The sequence below is a fragment of the Symphalangus syndactylus genome, chromosome 12, assembly GCF_028878055.3.
Source record: "Symphalangus syndactylus isolate Jambi chromosome 12, NHGRI_mSymSyn1-v2.1_pri, whole genome shotgun sequence".
Classification (NCBI taxonomy): domain Eukaryota; kingdom Metazoa; phylum Chordata; class Mammalia; order Primates; family Hylobatidae; genus Symphalangus; species Symphalangus syndactylus.
This window is the reverse complement of record NC_072441.2, coordinates 38,844,177-38,862,265: the sequence shown is the minus strand read 5'-3', so window position 1 is coordinate 38,862,265 and position 18,089 is coordinate 38,844,177. Positions and strand designations below refer to the sequence as shown.

The following is an 18,089-nucleotide window of genomic DNA, read 5'->3' as shown; positions in this document are numbered from 1 at the left end:
GCTGGTTCCATATTTTTGCAATTGCGAATTATTCTGCTATAAATATGCATGTACAAGTGCTTTTTTCGTATAATGACTTCTTTTCTTCTGGTTAGATACCCAGTAATGTGATTGCTGAATCAAATAGTAGATCTACTTTTAGTTCTTTAAGGAATTCAGACTGGGCACGGTGGCTCATACACTTTGGGAGGCTGAGGTGGGTGGATCACTTGAGGTCAGGAGTTCAAGACTAGCCTGGTCAAAATGGCAGAACCCCATCTCTACTACAAATACAAAAAAAAAAAAAATTAGCCAGGCATGGTGGCATGTGACTGTAATTCCAGCTACTTGGGAGGCTGAGGTGGAAGAATAGCTTGAAACCGGGAGGCAGAGGTTGCAGTGAGCTGAGATCACACTACTGCACTGCAGCTTGGGTGACAGAGCAAGACTCTGTCTCAGAAAAAAAAAAAAAAAAAAAGGAATCCCCATACTGTTTTTCCATAGTGGTTGGACTAGTTTACATTCCCACCAGCAGTGTAAAAGTGTTCTCTTTTCACCAAATTCACGCCAACATCTATTATTTTTCGATTATGGCCATTTTTGCAAGAGTAAAGTGGTATCGCATTGTGGTTTTGATTTGTATTTCCCTAATCATTCGTGATGTTCAGCATTTTTTCATATGCTTGTTGGCCATTTGTATATCTTCTTTTGAGAATTGTTTATTCATGTCCTTAGCCCAATTTTTGATAGGATTATTTGTTTTCTTCTTGCTGATCTGTTTGAGTTTCTTGTAGAGTTTGGGTATTAGTCCTTTGTCAGATGCACAGATTGCAAAAATTTTCTCCCACTCTGTGGGTTGTCTGTTTGCTCTGCTGATTGTTTCTTTCACTGTGCAGAAGCTTTTTAGTTTAATTAAGTCCCATCTATTTATCTTTGTTTTTGTTGCTTTTGTTTTGAGTTCTTGGTCATGAAGTCTTTGCCTAAGCCAATGTCTAGAAGCATTTTTCCAATGTTATCTTCTATGATTTTTACGGTTTCAAGTCTTAGATTTAAGCCTTTCATCCACCTTGAGTTGATTTTTGTATAAGGTGAGAGATGAGAATCCAGTTTCATTCTTTTACATGTGGCTTGCCAATTATCCCAGCACCATTTGTTGATTAGAGTATCCTTTCCTCACTTTATGGTTTTGTTTGCTTTGTTGAAGATCAACTGGCTATAACTATTTGGCTTTATTTCTGGGTTCTCTATTCTGTTCCATTAGTCTATGTACCTATTTTTAGATCAGTACCATGTTGTTTTGGTGACTATAGCCTTATAGTATAGTTTGAAGTCGGGTAATAAGATGCTTCCAGATTTGTTCTTTTTGCTTAGTCTTGCTTTGGCTATGTAGGATCTTTTTTGGTTCCATATTAATTTTAGGATTTTTTTTCTAGTTCTGTGAAGAATGATGCTGGTATTTTGATCGGAATAATATTGAATCTGTAGATTGCTTTTGGTAGTATGGTCATTTTCACAATATTGATTCTACCCATCCATGAGCATGGGATGTAGTTCCATTTGTTTGTGTCATCTATGATTTCTTTCAGCAGTGTTTTGTAGTTTTCCTTGTAGAGGTCTTTCACCTCCTTGGTTAAGTATATTCCTAATTTTTAAAAATTTTTTGCAGCTATTGTAAAAGGGGTTGAGTTCTTGATTTGATTCTCAGCACGGTCACTGTTGTATAGCAGTGCTACTGATTTGTGTACATTGATTTTGTATCCTGAAACTTTACTGAATTCATTTATTAGATCTTGGAGCTTTTGGGACGAGTCTTTAGGGTTTTCTAAGTATATGATCATATCATCAGTGAACAGTGACAGTTTGACTTCCTCTTTACCAATTTGGATGCCCTTTATTTCTTTCTCTTGTCTGATTGCTCTGGCCAGGAATTCCAGAACTATGTTGAATAGAAGTGGTGAAAGTCTTGCTCCAGTTCTGTCAACTTTCCCCATTCAGTATAATGTTGGCTGTGGGTTTGTAATACATGGCTTTTATTACTTCAAGGTTTGTCCCTTCTATGCTGATTCTGCTGAGGGTTTTAATCCTAAAGGGATGCTGGATTTTGTCAAATGCTTTTTGTTTATCTATTGAGATGATCATTTGATTTTTGTTTTTAATTCTGTTTATGTGGTGTATCACATTTATTGACTTGCATATGTTAAACCATCCCTGCATCCCTGGTATGAAACCCACTTGATTATGGTGGAATATTTTTTGATATGCTATTTGATATGGTTTGGCTGTGTCCCCAACCAAATCTCATCTTGAATTCCCATATGTTGTGGGAGGAACCTGGTTGGGGGTAGTTGAATCATGGGGGCAGGTCTTTCCCATGCTGTTCTGGTGATAGTAAATAAGTCTCATGAGGTCTGACATATTTGTAAGGGGAAGTTTCCCTGCACAAGCTGTCTCTGTGCCTGCTGCCATCCATGTAAGATGGGACTTGCTTCTCCTTGCCTTCCACCATGATTGTGAGGCTTCCCCAGCTACATGGAACTGTAAGTCCATTAAACCTCTTTTTTTTTTTTTTTTTTTGAGACAGAGTTTCACTCTTGTCACTGAGGCTGGAATGCAGTGATCTTGGCTCACCACAACCTCTGCCTCCTGGGTTCAAGTGATTCTCCTACTTCAGCCTCCCAAGTAGCTGGGGTTACAGGCACCCATTTATGCCTGGCTAATTTTTTGTATTTTTTCTTTATAGTAGAGATGGGGTTTCACCATGTTGACCAGGCTGGTCTAAAACTCCTAACCTCAGGTGATCCACCTGCCTTGGCCTCCAAAAGTGTTGGAATTACAGGCGTGAGCCACTATGTCTGGCCCATTAAACCTCCTCCTTTTGTAAATTGCCCAGTCTCAGTTATGTCTTTGTCAGCAGCATGAAAACAGACTAATACAGTAAATTGGTACCAGTAGAGTGGGACACTGATGAACAGATACCAGAAAATGTGGAAGCAACTTTGGAACTGGATAACAGGCAGAGGCTGGAACAGTTTGGAGGGCTAAGAAGAAGACAAGAAAATATGGGAAAGTTTGGAACTCCCTAGAGACTTGTTGGTTTTGACCAAAATGCTGATAATGATATGGACAATGAAATCCAGGCTGAAGTGATCTCAGAGGGAGATGAGGAACTTGTTGGGAACTGGAGCAAAGGTGACTCTTGTTATGTTTTAGCAAAGAGACTGGTGGCATTTTGCCCCTGCACTAGAGGTTTGTGAAACTTCGAATTTGAGAGAGATGATTTAGGGTATCCAGTGGAAGGAATTTCTAAGCAGCAAAGCATTCAAGATGTGACCTGGGTGCTGTTAAAGGCATTCAGTTTTTATGGGGAAACAGAGCATAAAAGTTTGAAAAATGTGCAGCCTGACAACGCGATAGAAAAGAAAATCCCATTTTCTGAGGAGATATTCAAGCTGGCTGCAGAAAGTTGCATAAGTAACAAGGAGCCAAATGTCAATCCCCAAGACAATAGGGAAAATGTCTCCAGGGCAAGTCAGAGGCCTTTGAGGCAGCCTCTCCCATTACAGGCCCAGAGACCTAGGAGGAAAAAGTGGTTTCGTGGGCTGGGCCCAGGGTTCCTCTGCTGTGTGCAGTCTAGGGACTTGGTGTCCTGCATCCCAGCTGCTATAGCATGGTTTAAAGGGGCCAAGATACAGCTTGGGCTGCTGCTTCAGAGGGTGGAAGCCCAAAGTCTTGGCTGCTTCCACATGATAGTCAGCCTGCGGGTGCACAGAAGTTAAGAATTGAGGCTTGGGAACCTCTGTCTAGATTTCAGAGGATGTATGGAAATGCCTGGATGCCCAGGAAGAAGTTTGCTGCCAGGGTGGGTCCCTCATGGAGAATCTCTGCGAGGGCATTGTGGAAGGGAAGTGTGGCGTCGGAAACCACAGACAGAGTCCCTACTGGGGCACCTCCTAATGGAGCTGTGAGAAGAGGGCCATCATCCTCCAGACCCCAGAATGGTAGATCCACTGACAGCTTGCACCGTGTACCTGGAAAAGCCACAGACACTCAGCGCCAGCCTGTGAAAGCAGCTGGGAGGGAGGCTGTATCCTGCAAAGCCACAGGGGCAGAGCTGCCCAAGACTATGGGAACCCACCTCTTGCATCAGCGTGACCTGGATGTGAGACATGGAGTCAGAGGAGATCATTTTTGAGCTTTAAGATTTGACTGCCCAATCGACTTGCATGGGGCCTGTAGCCCCTTTGTTTTGGCCAATTTCTCCCATTTGGAATGGCGGTATTTACCCAATGCCTGTACTCCCACCATATCTAGGAGGTATCTACTTTGCCTTTGATTTTACAGGCTCATGGGCGAAAGGGACTTGCCTTGTCTCAGATGAGACTTTGGACTATGGACTTTTGAGTAAATGCTGAAATGAGTTAAGACTTTAGGGGACTGTTGGGAAGGCATGACTGGTTTTGAAATGTGAGGACATGAGATTTGCCAGGGACCAGGGGTGGAATGATATGGTTTGGCTGTGTCCCCACCCAAATCTCATCTTGAATTCACAGGTGTTGTGGGAGGGTCCCAGTGAGGGATAGTTGAATCACGGGGCAGGTCTTTCCCATGCTCTTCTCGTGACAGTGAATAAGTCTCACTAGATCTGATGGTTTTATAATGGAGAGTTTCCCTGCAGAAGCTCTCTGTCTTCCTGCTGCCATCCATGTAAGATATGACTTGCTCCTCCTTGCCTTCTGCCATGATTGTGAGGCTTCCCCAGCCACATGGAATTGTAAGTGCATTGAACCTTGTTCTTTTGTAAATTGCCCAGTCTCGGTTATTTTATCAGCAGTGTGAAAATGGATTAATACACTGCTGGATTCAGTTAGTATTTTGAGGATTTTTGCATCTATGTTCATCAGGGATACTGGTCTGTAGTTTCCTTTTTTTGGTATGTCCTTTCTTGATTTTGGTATTAGGATGATACTGGCTTCATAGAATAATTAGGGAGGATTTCCTCTCTCTATTTTTTGAAATAGTTTAAATAAGATTGATATCAATTCTTCAAATATCTGATAGAATTCAGCTGTGAATCCATCTGGTCCTTGACTTTTTTTTGTTGGCAATTTTAAAATTACGATTTCAATCTTGCTGTCTGTTATTGATCTTTTCACAGTTTCTATTTCTTCCTGGTTTAATCTAGGATGGTTTTGTGTGTATGTGTGTATATGTGTATATATTTGTGTATATATATGTATATGTACATATACACACATACATGTACACATACATACACATACATACATATACATATACACACATATATATAAAATATATATATTATATATATATATATTTTTTTTTTCTTTGAAACAGAGTCTCACTCTGTTGCCCAGGCTGGAGTGCAGTGGTGCGATCTTGGCTCACTGCAACCTCCACCTCCTGGATTCAAATGATTCCCCTGCCTCAGCCTCCTGAGTAGCTAGGATTACAGGTGCACACCATGATGCCCAGCTAATTTTTGTATTTTTAGTACAGATGAGATTTCACCATGTTGGTCATGCTGGTCTTGAACTCCTGACCTCAAGTGATCTACCCGCATTGGCCTCTCAAAGTGCAGGGATTACAGGCATGAGCCACTGTGCCTGGCTCTTCTAGGAGGGTTGTATATTTCCAGGAATTTATCCATCTCCTCTAGGTTTTCTAGTTTGTGCCTTGAATGTTCTTTTGTACTTCTGTGGTATCACTTGTAATATCTTCCATTTTATTTCTAATTGAGCTTATTTGAATCTTCTCTCTTCTTTTCTTGGTTAATTTCACTAATGGTCTATCAATTTTATCTTTTGAAAGAATCAGCCTTTTGTTTCATTTATCTTTTGTAATTTTTTGTTTCAATTTCATTTAGTTCTGCTCTGATCTTTGTTATTTCCTTTCCTCTGCTGGGTTTGGGTTTGGTTTGTTCTTGTTTCTCTACTTCCTCGAGGTGAGACCTTAGATTGTCTATTTGTGCTTTTTCAGACTTCTTGATTTAGGCATTTAATGCTATGAACTTTCCTCTTAGCACTGGTTTTGCTGTATCCCAGAGGTTTTGATAGGTTGTGTCACTATTATTGCTCAGTTCAAATAATTTTTTAATTTCCACCTTGATTTCAACCCAACAATCATTCAGGCACAGATTATTTAATTTCCATGTATTTGCATGGTTTTGTGAGTTCCTTTTGGAGTTGATTTCCAATTTTATTCCAATGTGGTCTGAGAGGGTACTTGATATAATTTTGATTTTCTTAAATTTATTGAGACTTGTTTTGTGATCTGTCATATGGTCTATCTTGGAGAATGTTCCATATGCTGATGAAAATGTATATTCTGCAATTGTTGGGTAGAATGTTTTGTAATATCTGTTAAGTCCATTTGTTCTAGGGTATAGTTTACATCCATTGTTTCTTTGTTGGCTTTCTGTCTTAATGACCTGTCTAGTGCTGTCAGTGGAGTATTGAAGTCCCCCATTATTATTGTGTTGCTGTCTATCTCATTTCTTAGATCTAGTAGTAATTGTTTTATAAATTTGGGAGCTCCAGCGTTAGGTGCATACATATTTAGGATTGTGATATTTTCCTGTTGGACTAGACCTGTTATCATTATATAATATCACTCTTTTTTAAGTGTTGTTGCTTTAAAGTCTGTTTTGTCTGATATAAGAATAGCTAGTCCTGTTTACTTTTGGTTTCCATTTGCATGATATATCTTTTTCTACCTCTTTACCTTAAGTTTATGTGAGTCCTTATGTGTTAGGTGAATCTCTTGAAGAGAGCAGATACTTGGTTGGTGAATTCTTATCCATTCAGCCATTCTGTATCTTTTAAGTGGAGCATTTAGGCCATTTACAGTCAACGTTATTGAAATGAAATTCTATTCATTGTGGTAGTTGTTGCCTAAATACCTTTTCTTTTCATTGTTATTGTTTTATAGGTCTTTTGATATTTATGCTTTAAGGAGATTCTATTTTGGTGTATTCTGAGGTTTTGTTTCAAGATTTAGAACTTCTTTTAGCAGTTCTTGTAGTGCTGACTTGGTAGTGGTTAATTATCTCAGCATTTGTTTGTCTGACAAAGACTTTATGTTTCCTTCATTTACGAAGCTTAGTTTTGTGGAATACAAAATTCTTGGCTGATAATTGTTTTGTTTGAGGAGGCTAAAGATAGGACCCCAATCCCTTCTAACTTGTAGGGTTTCTGCTGAGAAATCTTGGGTTAATCTAATAGGTTTTCCTTTATAGGTTACTTGATGCTTTTGACTCACAGCTCTTAAGATTCCTTCCTTCATCCTGACTTTCAATAACCTGATGACTATGTGCCTAGTTGATGATCTTTTTGTGATGAATTTCTCGGGTGTTCTTTGAGCTTCTTGTATTTGGATGTCTAGATCTCTAGCAAGGCCAGGACAGTTTCCCTTAATTATTGCCTCGAATAAGTTTTCCAAACTTTTAGATTTCTCTTCTTTCTCAGGAACACCAATTATTCTTAGGTTTGGTTGTTTAACATAATCCCAAACTTCTTGGAGGCTTTGTTCATTTTTTAATTCTTTTTTCTTTGTCTTTGTCAGATTGGGTTAATTCGAAAGCCTTGTTTTCAAGCTCTGAAGTTCTTTCTTCTATGTATTCGATTCTATTTTTGAAACTTTCCAGGTAGCTTGCATTTCTCTAAGTCTGTCTTTCATTTCCAGAAGTTGATTGTGTTTTATTTGTGTTATTTTTCTGGAGATTTTTTGTCCATATCCTGTATGATTGTTTAAATTTCTTTAAATTGGTTTTTACCTTTTTCTGGTGCCTCCTTGAGTAGCTTAACAATTGACTTTCTGAATTCTTTCTTTGGAAATTCAGAGATTTCTTCTTGGTTTGGATTCATTGCTGGTGAGCTAGTGTGATCTTTTGAGAGTGTTGAAGAACCTTGCTTTGTCATATTACCGGAATTGTTTTTCTGGTTCCTTCTCATTTGGGTAGACTATGTCAGAAGAAAGATCTGGGGCTCAAGGGCTGCTGTTCAGATTATTTTGTCCCATGGGGTGATCCCTTGATGTTGTACTCTCCGCCTTCCTCTAGGGATGGGGTTTCCTGAGAGCTGGAAAGTGATTGTTATTGCTGTTGTGGGTCTAGCCACCTAATGGAGCTTGGGCTCCGGGCTGGTACTGGGGAGTGTCTGCAAAGAGTCCTGTGATCTGTCTTCAGGTCTCTCAGCCATGGATAGCAGCACCTGCTCCACTAGAGGTAGCATATGAGTGAAGTGGACTCTGTGAGGGTCCTTGGTTGTAGTTTTGTTTAGTACACTGGTTTTCTCAAATGCTTTCTCTTGTCTTTTCTTATATGTGCACTAGGGCACTAATTGTCCCAGGCTACAAGCTTCCCCACTGAGAAAACCAACAGAGCTTTCAGGCCCTACCTCTCCCAGCCTGCCACTGCTTCTGTGGTCCTATCTGCACTTCCCGTCCATCTCCCACCCCTGGATTCTGCCTAGGAAAATTCACACTTGGTCAAAATTATTACAAAGCTCAACTGGAAGTTTCCTTCTCCCTGTGGTCCTTCCCCAATTCCACTGGCAGCCCTCCCCAAGGACCCCAGTGAGATAAAGTCAGAAGTGGCTTCCCTGGTGACTGGGAGCACCTAGAGGGCTCTTCCCAGCGCTGCTTCTACTTTTATATTTTGCTCAGCTCTCTAAATTCATTTCAGCTCTAGGTAAGGTTAAATCCTTCTCCCGTGATCTGGATTTTCAGGTTCTCCAGTGAGGATGTGTGTTCGGAGGTAGGCTTTCCCCCTTCACACTTTGGGCATTCGCAATTTTTCTGCTGTCTCACAGAGTTTGCAGCCACAAGCCACTTTTTCAAAGGGTCTGTGAATCCTTTCAGTGTTCTTGGTATGTTCCTGTGGTAGTTCTTGGAGCAAAAGCTCATGATGTCAGTCTCCACATGCCGTTCTGTTCATCTAAGTGGGAGCTGCAAGTTAGTCCTGCCTCCTATCTGCCATTTTTTTTTTCCTGGAGGCTGACTTTTTAAATACAACACTGAAAGCATGATCCATGAAATAAATAATTGATAAATTAGTCCTTATTATAATTAAAAACTTCTACTCTGAAAAGATATCATCAAGAGAAAGAGAAGACAAGCTGCAGACTAGGAGAAAAATACTTTCAAGAGACTTATTTGAGAAAAGTATTGTTATTCAAAATATATAAAAAAATTCACATATTTTTCTTTTTGAGATGAGGTTTTGTTCTATTGCTCAGGCTGGACTGCAGCCTTGAACTCCTAGGTTCAAGCAATCCTCCTGCCTCAGCCTCCTGAGTAGCTAGGACCATAGGTGCATACCACCAAACCCAGCTAATTAAAAAAAAAAATTATTTCATAGAGACAGGATCTCTCTTTGTTGCCCAGGCTGGTGTTGAATTCCTGGCCTCAAGCAATCCTCCCACCTCAGCCTCCCAAAGTGTTGAGATTACTGGCATGAGCCACCGTGCCCAGCCTAAAGAACTCTTAAAACTCAACAATAGGAAAATAAACAATCCCATTAAAAATAAGCAAAAGACCCGAAGAGATACCTCAGTAAAGAAGACATACAGATGAAAAATAAGTAAATGAAAACATACTCAGCATCATACATCATTAGGGAATTGCAAATTAAAACAACAAGATACCACTACACACCTATTAGAATGGCCAAAACTTGTAACACTGAAAATTCTGAATACTGGCAAGTATGTGGAGCAATAGGAACTCTCATTCACTGCTGGTGCAAATGTAAAATAATACAGCCACTTTGGAAGATAGGCAGTTTCTTACAAAGCTATGCTTTTACCATACAATCCAGCTATTGTACTCCTTGGTATTTAGAAAAAGGAATTGAAAACTTGTCTTCACAAAAACCTGCACACAGATGTTGATAACAGCTTTATTTGTAATTGCCAAAACTTGGAAAAAAACAAAATGTCCTTTAGTAGGTGAATGAACAAACATATTGTGATATATTCATTCAATGGAACATTATTCAGTGCTAAAAAGAATTGAGCTATCAAGCCATGTGAAGACAAAGAAGAAGCTTAAATGCAAAAATGGCAAATGCTTAAATGAAAAAAGCCAATCTGAAAAGGCTAATACCGTATGATTCCAACTATCTGAAAAGGAAAAACTATTGTGAAAGTGAAAAGATGAGTGGTTGCCAGGGGTTGGAGGGAAGGATGGATAGAAGGAGCACAGAGGATTATTAGGGTAGTGTTTTCATCAGTTTGGGCTGCTATTACAGAATACTACAGACCGGGTGGCTTAAACAACAGAAATTGATTTCTCATAGTTCTAGAGGCCACAGAATCCAAGATCAAGGTGCTAGCACACCTGGTGTCTGGTGAGGGTGCTCTTCCTGGTTTGCAGACAGCCATCAACTTGTTATATCCTCATATGGTGGAGAGAGAAAGATATCTCTCTCCTGTTTTTTCTTATACGGGCACTAGGGCACAATTGCATTCATGAGTGTTCCACCCCCAAGACCTAATTACCTCCCAAATGCCCCGTCTCCAAATATCATCACATTGGGGATTTAGGTTGCAACATACAAATTTTGGTGGGGAGGGGGATTGGTAAAGTGGGGACAAACATTCAGTCCACAGCAGGCAGTGAAACTATTCCATATGATACTACAGTGGTAGATACATGTCATTACACATTTATCAAAACTTACAGTCTGCACACAAATGAACCCTAAAGTATGGACTGTGAGTGATAATTTGTCAATGTATATTCATCGATTATAACAAATGTACTACTCTGGTGTAGGATGTTAATAGTGTGGGAGAGGCTATGCATATGTGGGAGCAGGGAATATATAGGAACTTTGTACTTTCTGTTAAATTTTGCAATAAACCTAAAACTGCTCTAAAAATAGTCTACTTTTAAAAAATTAAAATAAGAACAAATATTTCATAATACATGGAACACAGCCACTCTCTTCCTTACATATTGTGTATGATTATCTTTACACTAGATAGTTAAATAGTTGTAAAGGAGAAAGTACAATCCACAAAGCCTACATATTTATATCTGACCTTTTACAGAAAAAAAAATAGCCAACCCTGAATTATAAGGTAGCTTGCTGAAAACTGGCTTACTTGATGTCGAAAAATCAAGGTGCATTAATATCTCCCACCACATGCAAAGTTGAAGTACAATGGAATTTGATATGAAGGATGAAACTATTACAGAAAATGCAGAAGAATGGTGAATTAAGGGTAGAGAACAACTTCTTTAAAAAGATCATAAAAGCACAAACTATAAGGATTAGTATCCTTAATTTTGACTTCCTATACCAAAATTAAAGACTTTCATCCAAGGAAGAACACCATGGACAAAAAGATAGATGACGACTGGAAGAAAATACTTATAATGTTTAAAACTGGCAAGGAATTAATATCTACAATATAGAGAACACTACTTGCACATCAAAAAATTTTTGAAAGAATGTGAAAGTAGGTAAATAAAGAGCATTGTTTTTCTCTTATTTTATTCTATTCTCCCTCCCCATATTCTTCACAATAAATATCTTTTGTCTGCCCAACCTATAAAATTTAAATTGTTGCATTTCTACTAGCCTGACTCACATTTTCTTTTCTTTTCTTTTTTTCTTTTCCTTTTCTTAGACTGGGTCTCTGTTGCCCAGGCTGGAGTGCAGTGGCGCAATCTTGGCTCACTGTAACCTCAACCTCCCAGGCTCAGGAAGCCTTCCACCTCAGCCTCCCAAGTAGCTGGAACCACAGGCATGGGCCACTATGCCCAGCTAATTTTTGTATTTTTGGTAGAGACAGGGTTTCGCTATGTTGCCCATGCTATTCTCGCACTCCTGGGCTCCAGCAATCCACCCTCCTTGGCCTCCCAAAGTGCTGGGATTACAGGTGCAAGCCACTGTGTCCGGCCTATCTCACATTTTTTTAGACTACTTTCTAAAAATTCCCTTTTAACACAAAATCAGTGAAACTTCCACTGATTAATGAAGACAAACTGCTAGAGAAATTTAAGACCTTTAGGTTGTAAAATTAAAATGTCATATTATAAAACACTGTTGAGCAAAAGATTCTTGTGTTATTTGGTTATTGGTCATTACAAATTTGAGTCAGGACACAAAGCTTTTTGTGCTATGATATGCAGAACAGAGCACAAATGCTTGAAAGGATTAACATAGCACAAAACAATGTCTATTACTACCCACTGAAAAATGAGCCACGATCTTTACCACAAACAAGTGACTTTTTGAAAGTTAAAAACTTAATGCCCACTGAGAATTAAATTTACTAATTGAGAATGATTAGATTCGATGGCTGAAAACTTTGGTATGTGTTATATTTATAATAAATCCTTCAGCCATCTGACTCCAGTAATTTTACACTCTTACTCTTCTCCCTCCTCAATTCCCGCACACACCGGGATTAAATATTTCTTAGAACCTTGCTACTTACAGGGTGGGAGCAGCAGCAGCAGCAGCAGCATCTTTTTGCTAGAAATGCAAAACCTCAGGTCCTACTGAATCAGTCTGCTTCAATAAAAACTCTGGTGACTCATGTGCACATTAATGTTTGAGATCCCCAGATCTCTCTTTTGAAACTATTTCTCCCTCTGCAGGGGTCCCCAAACCCCGGGCTCCGGACTGGTACAGGTCTGTGGCCTGTTAAGAACCAAGCCGCACTGCAGGAGGTGAGCATTGAGCAAGAGAGCAGCGGTTCCATTCGATTCTCATAGGGGCAGAAGCCCTACTGTGAACTGCGCATGCGATGGATCTAAGTTGCAGGTTGTGTGCTCCTTATAAGACTCTAATGCCTACTGATCTGAGGTGCAACAGTTTCATCCCGAAAACATCCTCCCCTCATCCCCCAACCTGTTCGTGGAAAATATCATCTTCCATGGAACCAGTCCCTGGTGCCAAAAGGTTGGGGTCTTACTATGTTGCCCAGGCTGGAGTGCAGTTGCTATTCACAAAGCTGGATGATTGCGCACCTCCGATGAAAGGGGCTCAAAACCAAGGCATTTTTGCCTAATAACCCTTTGGAAGTGCCTTAAAAGAGGGTCAATTATGTATGCTTTTATATACATCGTCTGTCCAACTGCTTCTGCCTGGACATGCATATTAAAATAATTACCTGGCAGAATATTCTTTGCCTGAGCTAAACCTGGAGATCTTTTAAACTCTTGCAGACTCACAGAGCCTGGCACTGCGGACTTTGCTGCTGCTACCTCGTGAAAAGGAGGGGTACGAGCTCTAGGAGGCTGTCGGCCACGTCCAAACTGACAAGCCAACATCACTAGGAGCCGAACACGGCTTTTGGTCATGTACTGACGACTCTCATGTCTAAGATTCACGAACGGCGACCGATTGTCTGTTCGGTTTCCCACAGGCGCCTTCCTTTCGTGCACCAAGAGGGAGGAGCAGCGGCGGCTGCAGCAGGGCGCTGGGGTTGCGAGTCCAGCCCTGCGGCGGTGCGCCCTCCCTCCGCGCCCGCCGGGCCACGTTGACGCTCCCTCCCGGCTCCCTCCCTTTCATCCCGACGCGGGCGCAGGGCGACTCGCTTTTCCTATTCCTTGCGCGCCGGTCGCACTTTCTAACATCTCAGAAATATGGCCCTTGTCACAGACTTTCGTGATCGTGCACTTTAAAGAAAAGCCAGAATGAATGAACTTGTCCGAATGAACTTGTCTGTTTAATGTGACGTCCTCGAGGGAAAGGGCCATGTCTTTGTCATCCCAGAGACCACAGTACCTAACGGTCGGCTTGGCACTCAGTGAGTGCTTCCCTAAGCAACAAAACAGGAATGACCAAAGCAACGGACAAATGAATGCATGTGGAAACAAGAAATGAATGCATGAAAGTGAAGAAAAGAAGGGGCCAGGCGCAGCGGCTTACACCTGTAATCCTAGCACTTCGGGAGGCGGAGGCAGGAGGATCGCTTTGGTCCAGGAGTTCAAGATTGCAGTCAGCAGTGATCGCAGCTCAGGCGACAGAGTGAGACCAGGTCTCACCCCCCCCTCCCCCAAAGAAGGCAGGAACCCCAGAGGGCCAGAAGTGCCAGGTGCGGCCGCCCGGGGGCGGTGTGGAGGGTGCGTGGGCCACTTTGCCGCAGGGCCCACCGCCCGGGTCCCTCTGTAAGGCGCTTCTCCGGCAGACACCCCGAGCCAAAGCGGGCCGCACCGCGGCGCTGGGCACTTGGGTGGAGAGAGCGAGGGCCGTGGGCCTGCGTCCAGACAGGTGTAGCCGTCCCACCCTAGGTGTCCTCCTGCCGCTCCCAGGCCGCGCCATGCCTCGAGGCATGGAGGTGCTGGACCTGCCGGTGTGGAACCGCGCCTCGGGCCTGTCCTGGGGGCCGCACCACAGGTCAGTGCCCCAGGGCGCCCTTGGCGCGCCCCACGCCTCCCTGGGGGCCCCACCGCCGACCCTTTTGGGACTGCTTACTTCCTCGGCTCTTCTCGCGCGCGCCTCGGTTCCATCCCCTACGGCCCCCACCCCGCCTCCGCGTCGCCGACCCCCTTCTCCGGGAGCGCGGGGAGGCTGGTCCGCTGAAGCGTGGAATAAGTCCCCTAGGACCCCAAGTGGGGAAGCTCCGGTCCCGGGTGGGAGGCGGCGGGGCGGGGCGGGGCGGGGAAGCTTCTTGGGGGCGGGGCGGGAGCGCCTGGCCACGCGCCGCATCCTGCAGGGAGCACACAGAGCCGCCTTTCAGCCGCCAAAGTAGGGCCCGCCGCACTCCGCGGCTGCCGCGCCTGCCCTCGGGCCGGGGTCTGCGCGCACCACGCGGCCGGCGGGAAGGATAAGAGAAGGGAACCCCGCTTAGCAGGGCTCCAACTTCAGCGGACGCGTTCCGGCGAGGGCGAAATGAGTCGGCCGTGAAGGTTTTTCCTGTTCCGAATCCCGAGAGCCCTGGAAAGTTTTGAAGGAGGAGGCATGGCCGGGCAGCCTTATCGTTTTCCCCAGGCAAGGATACCGGAGAGAGGATCAGGTGATTTCAGGTTAACCGTCAGGTGAGGAGTCTGGGCTTCATCTTTCAGGATGCTGGACTGGAGAAATCTTCCTAAAGTCGATGGCTTTACTTTCGTAGACTAGAGCTTGCTTGCTGCCTTGGGAATGCTTATATTAACTGCTTGCAGTTAGTTAAATAAGGCTAGGCTGTGCCTTCCAGAACAAACAGGACTTTCCCTCAGGTGGGAGGGTTGTAGTGTGGCTAACCCCAGTTCCTCGGCCTTTATGAAAAGGCGCACAGTTCAGCCGGTTGGCACTGCCAGCGGGCCCCTCCTCCGTGGTCAAAGCTCCAGCCACCCCAGCACAGTTGAGCCGAAGTTGTGAGTACACACAGGCCTTGGCTCCCCCGTTTCCTGTTCTCCAAACATATATATATATATATATATACGTATATGAAATATATACGTATGTGTGAGTGTGTGTGTCTCTGGTTGTACGGTACTTGTGGGAAACAAAATTGTGTGTCATTGTAAACTGAGAATGGAAAAAAAGGTTAGTGAGAGAGAGGTGGGAGAGGTTTCTTATGGATGTCAGGATGTGGACTCTGATATTTTATGTAGAAGGAACCAACTACGTAGTTCTCCCCAGAAATGGGATGTGGGTTTCACACTCAGGAGCTGCTCATCACCTTTGTGATGTGCTAACCAAAATCGCACAAGTTTTGGGAAATTTGATAGCTTTCCCCTGTTGAGTCAGAAGTTTCTTGAGACTTTAACCTGTCTTCCTCTTCATACCTCAAGAGGAGTCAAACTCCCTTTGCCGTGAACTTTCCACAGGCACACCCTTCTCCTTTAGAAAGCCCTTCATAGGTCAGTTTCTGTGGCCAGAACTCTAAAAACGACACATTTTCCACACAGAGGCCATCATAATACCAATTTTATTTAACCTCCTGTAATAAAAAATGAGTGAACCCTAATAAAGTGCTCGAGGTAGCCACATTCTTTTCTGTGAAGGAGGAACATATCAAAAGTGTTTTTTTAAAATAGAGTAATAGATATAAAATATTTTAATGAAGCAAGTGAGAAGAACTGAGAGACATAGTTTGAGCAGAGGGGCACAAAATACAGAACTGAAAGTCAAGAATGATCATATTCACAAGCTGATCTCTTTGGCTAGATCTCTGTCAGTGAAGTGAAACCTAGAACAAGACAATTTTAAAACCGGCGGAAAAAGAGATGGCTTCTTGTGACTATAGCTTTCAAAGTAAAAATAGTGGCCAAAAAAAACTCTTCTGGCCGTAAAATTAAAAGTGGACTTTCCTGAAGCTGGGCTGTTTTCTTTAAGGCCTAGAGTCTAAGTTCCATGTGTCAGTTCTGAAGAATTAAGTCACTCTTTAGTGAGCTTTTGTGTCACATGTTAAGGAGTTCATAGAAAAAAGTGCAGGCATACCTTGTTTTATTGTTCTTTGCTTTATTGCACTTTGCAGATACTGTATTTTATTTATTTATTTATTTTTTACAAATTGGAGGTTTGTGGCAACCCTGTGTCCAGCAAATCTATTGGTGCCATTTTTCCAACAGCATGTGCTCACTTTGTGTCTCTGTGTCACATTTTGGCAATTCTCTCAATATGTCAGACTTTTTCATCATTATTATTATATCTGTTACGGTAATCTGTGACCACTGATCTTTGATGTTACTACTGTAATTGTTTTGGGGTGCCATGAATTGTGCCCATATAAGACAGGGAACTCAATTAATAAATGTTGTATGTGTTCTGACTACTCCACCGACCAGCCATTCTTCTATCTCTTTTCCTCTCCCCAACCCTCTCTATTCCCTGAGACACCACGATATTGAAATTAGCCCAATTAATAACCCTACAGTGGTCTCTAAGTGTTTGCAAGGGGCAATCACAGGTCTCTTACTTTAAAGGTAGGAATGATTAAGCTTAGTGAGGAAGGTATGTTGAAAGCTGAGACAGACCAAAAGCTTGGCATTTTGTGCCATTTAGCCAAGTTTTGAATGCATATGAGATGTTCTTGAAGGAAATTATAAGTGCTACTCTAGTGAAAATACAAATGATAAGGAAGCAAAACAGCCTTATTGCTGTTATGGAGAAAGTTTTTGTGGTCTGGATAGAAGATCAAACCAGCGCCAACATTCGCTAAAGCTAAAGCATAATCTAGAGCAAGGCCCAAACTCTCTTCAATTCTGTGAAGGCTGGGAGAGGTGATGAAGCTGCAGAAGAAAAGTTTCAAGCTAGCAGAGGTTGGTTCATGAGCTTTAAGAAAGGAAGCCATCTCTGTAACATATAAGTGCAAGGTGAAGCAGAAAGTGCTGATATAGAAGCTGCAGCAAGTTAGTTGGAAGATCTAGCGAAGATCATTGATGAAGGAGGCTACTCTAAACAACAGATTTTCAGTGGAGACAAAACAGCCTTCTATTGGCAGGAGATGCCATCTAGGACTTTCCTAGGTAGAGAGGACAAGCCAGCATCTGATTTCAAAGGTGCAAAGGACAGGATGACTCTCTAGTTAGGAACTAGTACGGCTGGTGACTTTTAAGTTGAAGCCAGTGCTCATTTACTGTTCCAAAAATCCTAGGGCACTTAAGAATTATGTTAATTTACTCTGCCTCTGCTTTGTAAATGGAACAACAAAACCTAGATGACAGTACATTTGTTTACAGCATGATTTACTGAATATTTTAAGCTCATGGTTGAGACCTACTGCTCAGAAAAAAAAGATTTCTTTCAAAATATTACTGCTCATTGATAATACCTCTGATCATCGAAAAGTTCTGATGGAGATGTACAAGGAGATGAATGTTGTTTTCATATATGTTAACACAACATCCATTCTGCAGCCCATGGATCAAGGAGTAATTTCAACTTTCAAGACTTGTTATTTAAGAACTACATTTTGTAAGGTTATAGGTTGCCATAGAAAATTATTCCTCTGATGAATCTGGACAAAGTAAACCCTTCTGGAAAGGATTCATCATTCTGGATGCCATTAAGAACATTCATGATTCGTGGGAAGAGGTCAAAATATTAACATTAACAGGAGTTTGGAAGAAGTTGATTTTATCCCTCATGGATGACTTTGAAGGGGTCCAGATTTCAGTAGAGGAAGTATTAGGTCAGTGAAAAAGTA

General features: G+C 42.2%; 2 protein-coding genes across 8 annotated transcripts in view; one reads left to right on the top strand and one right to left on the bottom strand.

Annotated features, from left to right (window-relative positions):
* DNAI3 (dynein axonemal intermediate chain 3) overlaps window positions 1–14,567 on the bottom strand; it is a 135,525-nt gene extending 120,958 nt beyond the window's left edge. Inside the window, exon 1 of the mRNA XM_063624224.1 lies at window positions 14,432–14,567. The gene's annotated coding sequence lies outside the window, so the exon portion shown is untranslated. The remainder of the gene's footprint in view (window positions 1–14,431) is intronic.
* The window catches only part of MCOLN2 (mucolipin TRP cation channel 2), an 82,691-nt gene continuing 78,564 nt past the window's right edge, over window positions 13,963–18,089 (top strand). For 3 of the 7 annotated variants that reach the window (XR_010117332.1, XM_063624233.1, XM_063624237.1), the window contains exon 1: window positions 15,051–15,312. Coding sequence is in view for 6 of the 7 variants with exons in the window: in XM_063624233.1 (XP_063480303.1) it covers window positions 15,218–15,312 (95 nt within the window). In the remaining variant the exon portion in view is untranslated. Of the gene's footprint in view, window positions 14,354–14,629; window positions 14,995–15,050; window positions 15,313–18,089 lie in introns of those variants that run through there. The other 4 variants (XM_063624235.1, XM_063624239.1, XM_063624234.1 and 1 more) reach the window with 4 other exon arrangements.